We start from the raw sequence: 15,021 nt of genomic DNA, 5'->3' as shown, positions 1-15,021 counted from the left end.
AAGGGGACCTAGAAGGAGCTATGTTAAATCTGCTGGCTGGCCTATTTGGAAGCAGTATAGCATACAGCAGAAAGAGCTGCATGTAGAGTCAAAGAACTTGGGTTCAAACATAAGTTATTACTACCTAGATGACCTTGGGTTATGTCACTTAATCTCTCTGTAAAATAAGGGGGAGGGGCTGGATAATTACCTCTGAGGTCCTTTCCAGAACTCACAGATGCTCTCAACTTCTTTAACCCTGTCCTCTGCTCTCGGACAAAGCACCATAGTACCATAGAAAGAACACTGGATTTGGGGTCAGAAGATCTGGGTTTGAAATCAACTCTGCTACTAATTACCTATGTTACCTTGTGCTTAATCTCTTTGAGTCTCTCAGTTTCTCTCACCTGTAAAGAGAGAGATTAGACTAAAATGGCCTCTAAGGTCCCATATGATCTGTGACACTACCCAAAATGTTCCATACTTAAAACCTTGGGAAGTCTTGGTCTTCTGGATTGTCACTCATTCCATAAGCATTTAACTACCCACCATCTGAATGCACTGTGCTAAGTTCTAGTTAAGAATCCTCTTTTACCCCCCACCCCCCAAAAAGCTATCCTTTAAGGATTCAGTGACCATACTTCCTAAACCAATATTAAGATATGCAATAACAAAGGCTTGTTATTATTTCCTTTATAGGTACAACAGCACAGAATTTGTCCTGTCCTAGAAAATGCAAAATGTTTTCTCTGATTCTACTACCACCACATCAGTGATGTGGGCCTGGGATTATTATCTAATCCTAAAGAGATTATAATTAGTCCCAGAGACTCCCCAAGCCAAGGAAAAGGCAGTTATGTTCCTACTATACCAAGTTAAAACAATTTTCTGGCAAAAGGTGATTAAGTTCTACAGCTCTGCTACATTTTGTGTTTAATAGGATTCAAAGGCAGTGAGGGCAGCTAATCTGCAACATTGTTTCTATGGGAAAACACATAAAGAATTACCAGTAAAACAAATTCCCATTCCCAAACTTCCACAATAGACTGAGGGCAAGGCCTTTTTCTTTGTTCTTTAAATACCTAACACCAAGCATAGTGCCTGGTACAATTTAGGTGTTTAATACATTGCTTATTCAATCGAGGTTTCTTGGTAACCACTCTTAAGAGTTAAAAAAGAATTATCCAGTGCCCAATTCACATTTATTCTGAACATTTAACTTCACTTTTCACTTTAGATGGTCCCTAAAAATTTCTCTATATTGTACATCTCTGATGTCTGTTCCTAGCTTAACTGTTTTTTTTTTCCCCCAAACTACGATCTTTCCCTTCTCCTTTTTGTTGTTCAGTCATTTTTCAGTTGTGTCTGACTCTTTATGACCCCATTTGGGGTTTTCTTGGCCAAGATACTAGAGTGGTTTGCCATTTCCTTCTCCAGCTCATTTTACAGATGAAGAATGGAGGTAAACGGGTTAAGTGATTTGCCCAGGGTCACACAGCTAGTAAGTGTCTGAAGCCAGATTTGAACTAACCCCAGCACTCTATCCACTGTGCCACCTAGCTGCCTCTTCCCCTATTCAACTACAAAATAATTCTGACCCCAGATGTTCAATGTTGTCTTCCTATTACACAACTTCACTCCAATGAACCTTTTTTTTCATATTCATACTCCACATTCAGGTTTTAAACTGGACTATTAGTTAGCTGTTATCTAAAACTGACAATCAACTTCCCTGTCTTTGTGCATTGGGATATACATTTTCTCTCAATGCCAGGAATAAATGCACCAGTCCTTCCTCATTTCTGCCTTTTGGAATCCTAACCTCTTCCACCTTAGCCTTCTCTAACACTCACAGGCAAAAAAGCATTCTCTCCTGCCTCACACTTTTTTAGAGCACTTTGTATTATTGTCTTTATCTGGGTACATGCCATACATCCACCTCATGGTAGAATATAAATTGCCTGAGGGTAAGAACGGTATCATTTAAAAAAAAAATCTGTATCTTTAACTTCTAGCAGTGCCTTCCACATACTAGGACCCTAAAAATGTGTTGAATTTAATATAACCTATTACAATGTTAATCTCAGAGGCTCTCTACATAATTTGTCTTCGTGAGAATGAGCAAAATCACATTTATCTGAAGGGTCTGGTTTTATATTTTGTGTAGTAAAAAGTTGCTTAAAATTAGCAAATAGCAGGCCAGGACTACAATCCAGTCTAAGTCCCTTTGTGTATACTTCACTTGGGGAATTTTAAGTTCAAAAAAAAATAGCAAAAGGAAAAAAAAAGTACTCTGCACCATAAAGCTGCCGATATTAATAACTGTAATATACATAATATAGGTGCTTAATAAATGCTTGTTGAGTTGGAGTTTCTTGGCAGCCACTCTTAAAAGCTCAATAAAGTTTCATCTTGTTGCTTAATTCACACTTATTCCTTCATGAACTCTTCTTTCATTTTTCACCTTAGCTGTCCCTTCCCAACTGTGTCCTGGGCTTTCTTTTCTCTATCTTCCCTTGGGAGGCTCATTCATTTCTTCGAATTCAATGATCCCTGGCTCACTGAACTGGAGCACAAACGGCTAAGGAAGCAAAGCTCCCTGAGGAGGCACCTGGGTCGTCTTCTGAGCTGGCGACGAAGGGACCTCAGGGACGGGCTCCCCTTCTCATTCACTAGCTATGCGCAGGGGGAGTGTGGAGGGCGGCTGAGGAATCCAGGGCCAAGATTGGAGGAATAGGCTCCCCATGCCCTCCCCACCCTGCAAAGGCTCCGGCCAGGGATCGCTAGCCATTCTCAGAACAAGGAGGCCATTACTCCAGAACCTCCCCAAAGTCACCAGCCCCAGGAGGCCGAGAGGAGCAGCCTGGGCAGCACCTGGTCCCTCCCACCCGCCCGCGGCTGCAGGTGCAGGACCAACGTCCCGCCTCCGGACCCTTTGCCCGCCCCTCTCCAGCTGACCCCCGCAGGGTCCCATGGTGAGGGAGGGGCCTGGGAGACCACGCTGCCCCTCCCCCACCCCCACCCCACCCCCGGTAGTTTCCTCCTCGTCTTCGGGGCGTCTTCCCTCCAGCCGATCTGAGTCTGCAGATCCGTCAGGCGCAAGAGAGACAAAGCGCGGCTTCGAGAAGGAAGGGGAAGGAGGAGAAAGAGGAGAAGGAGAGGGCTCGGAGGTCACTGGTCCCCACGGTAGCCTCACCCCGGTCCGGAGCCAGAGGGAAGAATGGCCGGCGGCCCCGCCCCCGTCCCCATCGCCAGTCCCCTCACCTGCCCAGGGGGCTGCCGTCGTCCCACGGGCGAGAGTTGGCGGCGGCCGGTCCCATCCAGGTACCTGGCCCCTGTCCCCGCTCCCCGGCCCCGCGGCGGATGCGCGTGTCCCCGGCTGCTGCCTCCCGCCGGGCTCTAGCAACCCTCGACGCCCATGGGAGCAGCGGCTGCTGCCCACTTCCCCCTTCGCTGATCCCGCTCTTTCCCGCCCCCGCCCAGGCCGCTAGTCTTACACGGAAATTGCGCCGGGCGGGACTACTTCCGGCAGAAGCCCCTCCCTTCTCCCTGTCCCTCACCCCCCCTCGTCCCAGAGACCCACACTAACCGTCGCTCCCCCTCATCGCGTTGTACAGCACCCCCCCTCTTAAAGACTCCGAAGTCCTCACTTCCGGCAGCGCAAGATAAGTCCCGGACCAGGCGGGGAGAGTTAACTACGGGTTTTGGTTATTTATTTTTTTTCTTCTAGTTGAAGCGCCCTCCTCCGGCAAGCAGTTGTTCCCTCTCTTCTGCGTTAGGTGGGTTGTGGATTGCACCTCCTGCGGATTTGGTTGACGGGTGGGCCGGGTGCGGCGACAGTAGTTGGAAGTGGCGGCGAGCATCACGCCGCTGCTGCTAGCAGCGGGCATGTGAAAGGGGTCTTTTCTGTGCATTCTGTTCAAAAGGCTCAAAAGGAAGGGACCTCAGTTGCTTTGCTCGTTTTACAGATGGAGAAGCTCTCCTCTGGAGAGCGAAGTGAGCGGCCTGAGGCCAAGCTCCGGTTGTAGTTCGAGGCCGAAACAGAATTTGCATATGGGCGTCTTGCAGTTGGAGGGGTCGGGGGTGCAATGAGTGCCCGCGGGGGCGAGGTTGGGCTTAAAAAGTTTGTTTTCGAAATTTCTCCAGCCCAAAGGGCCTAGTTGTGGTTGGCGACATATACGTTAAGTGTTAAGTCAATTTTTCTTCACGCAGTTCTGGAGGTGGGCGGGGCAGAGAGAGAAGGAAGAGGAGGAGAGGAGGGAGAGAGGCATTCTGGGTAATGTAGTGCCCCTTGGTCAGCCAGACTACAAAGTGAGTGCAGAAGCATTGTGTCTGGGAAACTTCTGCTGCTGTGGCTCTTAAGGACTAATAACCTTGATGGACTTAGGCAGGCTATTTAAAGTCCAGTGACCTTTCCTTTATTGCCCTAAGTGTTAGCATCTAAGATCCAAATGTGTTCAGGCTCTGTAAAGGATGACTGAGATTTGGGGGGGAGAGAAAAAAAGCAATGTTAATTGTTTTGAAATAATTTTTTGATTAAAATAATCCAAGTAATTAGATTAAATTGAATAGGTATTTTTTTTTAATAAGTGGATATTTCTGATCAAAAAAGCAAGATAACCTTCAGAATAGAAATTGGTATTTTATCAATAATAACTTAGGCAAGTTTTGATTATGTGAAATCCCCATAGTAAATGATATTAACAGACATATCGATTATTGAGAGAGAAGGCAAGGTCCTCATCCATTATCAAAGCACTGCTCCTGGAGAGGGGAACCTTAGACCTCGAAGCCATATGTGGCTTTCTAGGTCCTTGGGGGCAGGCTTTTGAATGAGTCCTAAGTTTTACAGAACAAATCCTTTTATTAAGGGGATTTGTGCTGTGAAATTTGTATTCAGTCAAAGGGCCGCACTTGAGGACCTGAAGGGCCACATGTAGCCTTCAGGCCGCAGGTTCCCCAACCATGGACTACTTACTTCCTGCCTGACTTTGTAATATGGGAATGCAAACACAAAAACTCAAAACTCACTCTCTCTTACTCTTACTCTCTCTCTCTCTCTTTCTTTTTCTTTCTCTCCCTCCTTCCCCCTCTTTCTCCCTCCCTCTCTTCCCTTCGCCCCCTCCCCCTCATATGCAAAGTTAGATAAGAAGTAGGTAATAATAAAGAGTGAGTGTTAACTGGAAAGATCTGGGAAAGCTTCTCTGAGGAAGTATTGTTAGTAATGTACATAAATATGCAGAGACTTTGGGTGTGGGAATGTGTGAAAGAATGATTTACATCAAGTAGTGCATTGCCCACTGCTCCAGTGTGTTTGTAGTGGAGGAAGTGAACCAGAACAGCCTTCACAGAAGGCACCACTTGCATTCTGCAGAAAAATTTTCCCCCATCTTAGAGCCTCCAAATCATGAAGTATAATTCATGTGAACTATCACTGCTGATCTTAAATTACACTACTGCTGTCAAAAGAGATGATTTAAATACTCTCTTCTGACACATACTTATGCATTTTTAATATTTTTTTGAGAAGGGATTAGGAAAGAGAACTGCATTATTAATATTTTTTTGAGAAGGGATTAGGAAAGAGAACTGAACATCACAAATAATGAAATTGATTATATCTTAACAGACAGGAAATAACTAATTACCAACACAGTCATTTCAGAATTAAATATCTGTGTACAACAGTCAATCCATTGACTGCTCAGAGTAAAGGTCAATATTAATGTCAAATTATAATAAAGGATAGAAATGAGAAGAAAAAAATACTCTCTTCTGTCCTGAAGGACAGGAGGTGACTAAGGAAAAAAAATATTTTGCAGAATTATGCTTTTTGGGACTAGGGCAATGGAAAAGCTCTGTAAGGGTGTATTTGAAGGAAAACAACCTATGAAATAAAAAAAAAAAAAACAACTTTAGATGTCTTTTATCACTGGCATATGAACCAGGACTATTTCAATTGATATTTAGTATTCAAAGGAGCACTTTAACTTCAAAATTAAATTTAGCAGTAGAATTGAGTGATAGGTACTCAAATATTTGTTGATGTTGTATGTGTACTGTTAGAGATATATATACTACCTTTCTCTTTGCCTACTTTTTTTCAAACATAAAAGTCATAGTTTTTTAGTAAAGATTATATTGAGATGGTCAATTGTAACTTAGTCAATAGAATGGTAGCTTTGGAATCTAGAAGATGTGGATTCAAATACAATACTGCCATTTATTGTCTGTCACTTAACCTCTATGTGCCTCAGACAGTTAACTCCTTAGGATTTTACTAACTCTTGGATGATTTGTTCTCCTTAGTTGGTGGAAGGAATGCTGATGAAATCACTGATCCTTTGTATTTTTGTATATGGGTTATGTGCCAGGTGAATATTATAATTGTTAATGTAGACCTAAAAGGCCTGGGTAACTCAGAAACACTATTGCCATCCTTATTAATCTACAGTGTGTGTATCTGCATTTCTGTTAATAAGTGGGCTTGTATATTTAGCAGGAGAGGAATAAGTAATTTCATTGATTGGGATCCATTTTATCCAGAGTGCTTAGTAAACTTCTGGCACATAATAGGTACTATATAAATGCTTATTCCCCTTCCCTTCCCTTACCCTTCTTACTTATTTTGAATTGTTTTTTTTTTTTTTACCTTCGTTATAGTTATTAATGGCAATCAATAAATTTTGGCATTGAGAACACTTAATTGATTTAGCTAACCTCCCCTTGTGATTTACACAATAAACATTTGAGACCCTCTTCTCCTTCCATTCTACTGGTTGCTTTCTAAACTGGTATGAGAGAGTAACATCAACAGTCTTGAGTCCTCAGTCCCTTGAGCCAACCAAGTCATGAGGAATGTCCCAGTAGCTTTTAAGAAAAAACTAGGCTACCTGCCTAGGGCAGGGGGGTGGGATAGGGGGTTAAGATATTGTCCCTACCTCACAACCTTTAAGGAGTTAATGTTCCCTGACTCTTTGTGACACTGTGGACCATAGCGTGCCAATACTATCCAGGGGGTTTTCTTGGCAAAGATACTGGAGTAGTTTGCTATTTCCTTCTCCAGTGGATTAAGAGAGACAGAAGTGACTTGCCTAGGGCCACACAGATGGTAAGTGTCTTAGCCTGGATTTGAATTCGGGTCTTCCTGATTCCAGACCCAGTGCTCTATCCTCTGAGCCACCTTTATGTTGGGAGTAGGAGGGATTAAGTAGAGCTCTAGGTACAGTGTGTTGTCACCCCCTTTTCAGTAATGTGAACCCCAAGAATCCCATGAACCCGCGTTTGAAACAGTCTCCTCTGAGAAAGAGACAAATGAAATCAGGGTGTCTGTGTCCATGGTTAATTTCTCTCAAGGTGGCTTGACATGCATTGCATGGGAGTTCAGTCCAAAACTGGGCCCTCCTAAGGGGGCCAGTTCAGAACTGGCTCGAATTGGATTTTTGTGGGTATGGGTTATATACCCTTCAAAGAGTAGATGTTCCCAAGGGATGCCAATCAACTCTGATTCGTCAAAACACTGTGGGAGGTGGGCTGTATTAAAATGAGGGTCTTTGAATATTTGTTCCAGGTCACTCAGTCCTGGTTGAAGAGACATCAATTTTCATATCAGCTGTCTTGACAATAGGGAGTAATCAACATTTTCCCAGACCTGTCTTGGCAACATAATGAGCAGTAACAGACCCATTTAGATTACTTTTTTTTTTTTTTTTTTTGGTGTGGGGGTTAAGTGACTTGCCCAGGGTCACACAGCTAGGAAGTGTCAAGTGTCTGAGGCAGAATTTGAACTCAAATCCTCCTGACTCCAGGGCTAGATTACATCTTAATGTCCTTCTCAACAGGGACTGAATTTTGAAAGAAAGGGGGATGGGGAAGCTCTGAGTTTCTAAGATAATGATTACTAAGAAAAATAATTTTTCACAGTTAACAATGCTAACATTGCTGTGATTCCTTTTCCCAGGCCAAGAGATTGAAAGCTGTAGGATGAAGGTTATGTATGCTGTGTAGATGACTAGGTTGAGTGTGATATGAAGAGTACAACTAGGTATGATGGGTTATATGAGTTTGCATTCACACCCACTAATCAGGAGTGTGGGCAGCTAGGTGGCTAGACCTGTAATTAGAAAGACCTGAGTTCAAATCCAGCCTCAGACACTTATTAACTGTGTGACCCTGGACGTCACTTAACCCTGTTTGCCTCAATTTCCTCATCTGTAAAATGAGCCAGAGAAGGAAATGACAAACCACTCCAGTAACTTTGCCAAGAAAACCTCAAATTGGGAAACAAAAGAGTCAAACACAACTGAAAAACAACTGAACAAAATCAGGATAGCTCAGCCCTAGAATGAAATTTTAAAACTGAGTAGATAAATTTGGTGGTGGAGATAGGTGGGCAGAGGAAGGAAGAGTAGATGGTTTAAGGAGGTTGGCTCTGAAGAGTCACCTTTCCAGGTGGGAAGGAGGGGGTTGTAGCAAGGCAGATGGTAAGCTACCCAGGTAATCTCTGGTTTTCAGGGATGTCATGTTGGGGGTGTGTAGCATGGTCTGGGGATGTCTAAATATAGGTACTTGGGTCATGAGATCTGTTAGAATTCCAACTCAAGGTTGAATTCAATTCAGTAAACATTTATTAAGTACCTATTGTGTATGGGGGGTGTAAAAAATAAGGCAAAAGATAGTCCCTGCCCTTTACCTTTCTGGCCTCAAGTTTATTCATCTGTAGAAGACAGTGAGATGGAAGGAAGGAAGATTAAGATGATTTCTAATATCCTTTCCAGCTGTAACATTCTATTATTCAGGACACTTTTTTGATGATGGCTTATTTAATTATAGGCTGGTATTTTGAATCAATCTAAGGAGATGCACGAAGAGTTTTAGAACTGACACAACTGAAAACAACTGAAAGGAGATGCATCCCTTTTTAGACATGAATGAAAAGTTTAATCAAGATGATGGGGAAGCTGAGTAGCTTTATAATACCTCCAATGTTAGGTTTTCATAGTATGAATTAATTGTTTTCTTTGAAGCTCTATAAATTATTATCTCAGAGTGAAATATATTTTCCATTTTTATATTTCAGTATTCTATTTATTTGGAGCAGCTAGGTGGTGCAATGCATAGAATGCCAGGCCTGGAGTCAGGAAGAGTCATCCCCCTGAGTTCAAATCTGGCATCAGACACTTATTAGAAGTGTGACCCTGGACAAGTCGCCTAACCCTGTTTGCCTCAGTTTCCTCATCTGTAAAATGATCTGGGGAAGGAAATGGCAAATCACACTCCAGTATCTCTGCTAAGAAAACCCCCCAAAAAAGGGGTAACGGAGAGTCGGACATGACTGAAATGATGGAACAACAACAACGACTCCATTTGTTATAATTATCTTAAGGTACTTATTTAGAAAAAAAAATGCTTTTGAAAATAATGTTATATTAAAAATCACATGTTATCAATATGACACCTGGATTCATTCAGATTTTTAAAATTCTCCATTAGAAAGAAACATTTACTCTGTTTGATGGAATATTATACTTTATCTGTTTTGTTGATTTCAGTGAAAAGGTAGGAATCTGGGCCTTGATTTCTTAATTTACACAATGGGAGCAGGGAAGATGGGGAAGAGATTGTACTAATTTCTCAAGTCCTTCCTCGCTGTATATTCTGTGGTTCCTGATGTTATATGACAGCTGACTTTTTTTGGGGGGGAGGGGTGCTAGCATAAAGCAATTTTGCTTTTAATAATATATTTTTCGCAAATCTTTTCTACTTTTTAAAAGTGAGATAACTGTGGAAAATGCCAAAAAACAAAAATACTGGGACAACCCATTTCTATAGTGGTTTAGAAGAAAATGGAAAATAGGTCTTTGCAATTAATTTTCACATTGGAAAACTTAATACATAGTTATATAAACTTCTTGGAAGCAGTAACTATCATTTATCTGTTCTGTAAATTGTCTTGCATAATGTTTAATTTAATGTGTGAAATTCATTTTTCAAATAACAAATTAAAAAAAGAAAAGATCACCCTAATCTCCTCAGGTAGATATTAGAAACTATGTGGATAACTTTCCTGGCTAGCCCATTTGTTTTATAGTTACAGAATTTAAATATAAATGTTTAGCCTTAAAGGTTTATTCAATTCAACAGTTATTAAGTAGATAGCATTACCAAGTACAACATCCCAGGGAGGAGAGCTGCCAAAAATGTTGGCCAGTGCCTTCAAACAGGCTGTAACAGATGATTTGTTTTCCTTCAGTTTGGTACAATAGCATCTTTTTCTCTTAAAGTAAGATTTGTCTTCTGAGGCAGTTCTCAAATTTTTGTGGCACAAAACCTGTCACTTTAGAGAACTTTGAATTAGCAATAGCAAAAGTTTTTTGAATTGATTACTTCACTAATACTAGTGGCAAAAATATTGTAAGTTTTTTTTTAAGATATATGTTAATGTGGAGATACTCCTGTGCTCATCAAAAGGTTGACTTGTATGTGATTTTTGTTTTTAGAATACCATCCAATAAATGATACCAGGATTGTATTATATGCATTTGTGCACTTAGTACAGTCCCTGTACTAAGGCACATAGTAGGCACTTAATACATGTTTATTTAGTAATTGTCACCATTGAAATTACATTCTTGAAGTACTAAATATTATTTAGTACTAAGTGTTATCAAATACTAAAATATATTACCAGATCTTTTTTCTACATCCAACAATATTACAGATAACTTGCTTAGTTGAAAAGTATGTTATTATTTCCTTCCAAAGTATTTTCAATTCACTATGTATTTATTAATCGCTTACTTTGAATCAGACATTGTGCTAGATATCAGGAAACAAAGACAAAAAAATAAACAATTCTGCTCTTACATTCCCCTGGGATACTTTATAACTGGGAACAGGTTTAGACAAAACGATTTATCTTCTAAGATGTTTCACAATTTTTATTTTTCCCTTTTACTTACACAATCCAGTATTTGGGGAGATTGTTTCAGTCATCACATTTTTGCCTTTAAAAAAAAATGAAAAAAAGGGGGTGAGTAACAAAAAGGAAGGCCTCGTATGCACGAAAATATTTATTGCAGAACTTTTTATGGTAGCGAAAAATTGGAAACAAAAATAGAGGTCCATTAATTGGAGAATGGCCAGAAATGATTGTGGTATATGAAAGTAATTGAATCTTTCTGTGCTGTAAGATATAATGAGCCTGATGAAAGTGGAAATGAATGGAAACACTTGGGACCTAAGGCAAAGTGAAGTTAGCTGAACCAGGAAAACAATAGACATAGTAACTGCAGCAATTTAAATAAGTGAAAAGAACACCAAGAAGACAATCGGAATTGAATGCCGAAGAATTATGACCAAGTTTGGCCCTAAAGGACAGATATATGATAAGGTGCTTCTCCACTACCCCTGCAGAAGTGTGTATTTTGGGAGGGTGTGTAGAGTGGGGAGTATATCATGAATGTTGATTACTGCATATAAGTAATCCATTTTTTGCATAATTTAGCTGTGCAGAGCTTTTTTTCTTCCTCCTTTTCTTACTCTTAAGAGATGGCTCTCTTGGAGGGGATAGAGGAAAGGATTCAGTGAGAAATGTATATAATATAAAAGCAAATTATATCAATAATATTTTGTTTTTATCATGAAGCATTTCGTATTTTTAGAACAAGTTCAGAAAGACAAACAGGATGGTATGGAAACTACAGTGTTAAAGTTATATACTTTAAATAATAAGCAGTACTTAGTGTAGATTCATTGTTTCATAATTCTCTTTTTCTGTCCTTTGTATTTAGAAATGATTATTTGGGTGTTTGCCAAGTTTGTAAGAATTAAAAAAAACTTAAAAATTAAAGACAATAAGACTTGTGGGAATATAGCACTGTTCAAAAGAACACAGATCCTTTACCACAAACTTCATAAGGTCCTAAAAATGTACCAGATGAAGCAAAGCAAAAAGAATTCCCTATAAACTTTACTACAAAAGACAGCCAGAATTTTATGGAAGCCCCGGGAGAAGGTATATAAGAAGCATCACAGTCTAACAGACAGGAACCCTATTGAGAGCTGAAGTACCAAGAAGCCATGATTAAGATCTTATAGGAACTTGGCAGGTGCCACTACAAAGAAGAGGAGAACTTACCAAAGGTGAAAGAAGCTTAAAAGCAAGAATAACCTACATATCCAAAATAAGTATAACAACACGGGAAAGAATGAATCCTTAATGAAATAGAGGATTTCTCAGTATTCTGGGTAAAAAGACCAACATTTGAATAGACATACTGAAATGGAAATATAGGCGTCATGAGAAACATCAAGAATATTCAGTTGGAAGGAACTATGTGAGGCTGAATTTTTTATATGCTAATGAGTGACAAAAAATGACTTCTCAGAATGCTGTTATTTTGTCCCCCATTTTCAAAGAGACAAAATTACATCATAGGGGGATGTCTTGACTGGAGCATGAATTGGACTTGAGGCAGTTACACAAAATCATCAGCCTCACTCTGTCCTTCAGAGTCATTGAAGTCCAGTGTCATGACAACAGTCAAGACAATTAGCGATGCCCCAGGTTACAGTGGATGACCTTGATCCATCTCCAGCTCATTTTATAGAGTAAATGGAAGGTAATCTGAGAGGAAGACACTAGCATCTGGGAGATCCCTAAAAGGCTTCTTGCAGAAAGTGGGGTTTAAACTAACTCTTGAAGGAAACCAGGGAAATTAAGAGGTTGAGGTGAAGAGGTAGAGCACTCTAAGCATGGAGGACAACCATTGTAAAGAGAAGGATGATAGAGATGCAGAGAACAACAAATAGGCTTAGTAGATGCACAGATGTACTCTGATTGTAGAGTATGTCAAAGGGAGTAAAGCATATGAACACTAGAAATGTAGGAAGGGGCAAGATTACAAAGAACTTTAAATGCCAAAGAGATGACATATATTTGATAAAGGAAAATTACTTTGGCAGCTGAATAGACATGCACGATGGAGCCCAATTAGAAGCTGCTATAGTAGTTCAGGAAAGAGGTGATGAGGGCCTCAATTAGGGTGGTGTCTGTGTGAGGGGAAAGGGATGTACACAGGAGATGTCTCGCTGTCTGTTCCAGTGCCTGACACATAGCGAGCACTTGTTAAATGCTTCTTGATCAATTGGTTGGTTAAAAGCAAAATCAATTTACTTATTCTTCTATTTATTTCTTATTTATCTGAGAAATCCTACTGGGCATATACCTTTTATGCTAAATTTTATGCTACACTTTTATCCTAAAGTCTGGGGTAGTGGCTTTTAATTGCTATGAGTTTTCCCTTTGTTTTTATACTTGTAATTACCTATCAACAAGCATCTCATTATTTGGAATAATGGTCCTACTTTAATGCTTCTTTTTAGATTGTGATGGGATTAGGTTGCTGTGAAAATTATTCTCTACTAGACCATACCTATTTGGGGAAGAAATTTGGTCTTTTTTCCAAGGCAACTGATAACGTCCTTCACAGAACAGTAACAATTTATATAGTTATTAATTAACAAGTTACTAAGGTGACTACCATGTGCCATAAACTGCTAGACACTTGGGATTAAAAAAAAAATTATTAGATACAACCCAATGTTTTACCCATCAAGATCCTTCAGGACTCTTTTGAATCTTGACAGGCTAGAATATTGGACTGAATCTAATGATGTGAAGTTCAGTAGGAATAAATGTAAAGTTTCATATTTGGATACAAAAAAAAATAAACTTCATAATGTGAGCTGAGGGAGACATTGATAGATAATAGTTCTGAAAAAGATCTAGGAGTCTTAGTGAATTGTAAGCTTATATATGAGTCAGCATTACGATGTGGCAGCCAGTGTGGTCTTGGGCTGCGTTAAAACAATTGTACTGAGGTGAAGACAAGATAGGGGAGAAAAGGCAGGAAGTTGCCTGACCTCTCCTCAGTTTCCTTCAAAACAGCTTTAAATCACACCTCAAAATGAATTTCAGGAGCTACAGAACCCGCAGAAGGTTGGAGTGAAACAATTTTCCAGCCCAAGATAACTTGAAGAACTATAGGAGAGGTCTGTCTCTCTTGGGTAAAAGAGGAGCACAGCCCAGCAGGAGGCCCCTAGCCCCAGCACAAATCAGCAACCCTGAGGCCCTACAGTCCCCCCTCAGCAGGCCAACAGCACAGTGGGCCAACTGTGAAGCTTCCAGCTCTGATGCAGCAAGCAAGTGGTTAGGCCTGGAAGCCCTAGCGCAGAAAGCCTGTGACCCAGCCCCTGTCCACCCCGGCACAAGAAGCTTGGGACAGTGCCCCTTCCACCCCGCAAGCAGAGCTCAATTTTAAAGTCATGAAATAGCCTGGAAAATGAGCAAAAACAGCAACAAAAAAAAGCCCTGATTATAGAATGTTACTATAGAGACAGGGAAGATCAAAACATAGACTCAGAAGAGGACAACGATGTCACAATACCTACACGAGAAGCCTCAGAGAGAAATATGAATTAGTCTGAGGCCCAAAAAGTCCTCCTGGAAGAGCTTAAAAGGGATTTTGGAAAGTCAAATAAGAGAGGTAGAAGAAAAATCGGGGAAAGAAATGAGTTATGCAAGAGAATCATGAAAAGAAAGAGGCAACAGCTTGGAAAGAAAGCACAAAAAATTTTGAAAAAGAAAATTTCTTAAAAAGTAGAATTGGCCAAATGGAAAGGAGGTACAAACAAAACCACTGAAGAAAACAGCTCCTTAAAAAATCAGAATTGACCAAATGGAAAAGGAGGTACAAAAGCTAACTAAAGAAAATAATTCCTTAAAAATTAAAATTGAGCAAGTGGAATCATATGACTCTATGAAGCATTAAGAATCAATCAAACAAAATCAAAACAATGAAAAAATGGACAAAAATTTAAAATACCTCATTAGAAAAACAACTGACCTGGAAAATAGAAATTATGAAGGAAAATTACCTTGATATTGTAGAAGCAGAGGGTAAATTAGTCATTGAAAAAATCTACCAATCATCTTCCGAAAGATATCCCAAATTGAAAACTCCCAGAAATATAATAGTC

The 15,021-nt window shown here is 40.2% G+C and overlaps 2 protein-coding genes across 11 annotated transcripts in view; one reads left to right on the top strand and one right to left on the bottom strand.

Annotated features, from left to right (window-relative positions):
• Positions 1-3,327, bottom strand: part of PPIP5K2 (diphosphoinositol pentakisphosphate kinase 2) — a 113,451-nt gene extending 110,124 nt beyond the window's left edge. For 9 of the 10 annotated variants that reach the window (XM_027869161.1, XM_027869164.1, XM_027869165.1 and 6 more), the window contains exon 1: positions 3,244-3,322. The gene's annotated coding sequence lies outside the window, so the exon portion shown is untranslated. Of the gene's footprint in view, positions 1-3,243 lie in introns of all 10 variants that reach the window. The other variant, XM_027869170.1, reaches the window with a different exon arrangement.
• Positions 3,255-15,021, top strand: part of GIN1 (gypsy retrotransposon integrase 1) — a 51,154-nt gene continuing 39,387 nt past the window's right edge. The window contains 3 exon segments of the mRNA XM_027869172.1: positions 3,255-3,537; positions 3,540-3,659; positions 3,661-3,758. Of these exon segments, the coding sequence (XP_027724973.1) occupies positions 3,343-3,537; positions 3,540-3,659; positions 3,661-3,758 (413 nt within the window). The 5' untranslated portion in view covers positions 3,255-3,342.

The sequence above is a fragment of the Vombatus ursinus genome, unplaced genomic scaffold (genome assembly GCF_900497805.2).
Source record: "Vombatus ursinus unplaced genomic scaffold, bare-nosed wombat genome assembly UNPS02014792.1, whole genome shotgun sequence".
In the NCBI taxonomy this organism is placed as follows: domain Eukaryota; kingdom Metazoa; phylum Chordata; class Mammalia; order Diprotodontia; family Vombatidae; genus Vombatus; species Vombatus ursinus.
The sequence above is the reverse complement of the archived record's forward strand: the minus strand, read 5'-3'. Positions and strand labels throughout refer to the sequence as shown.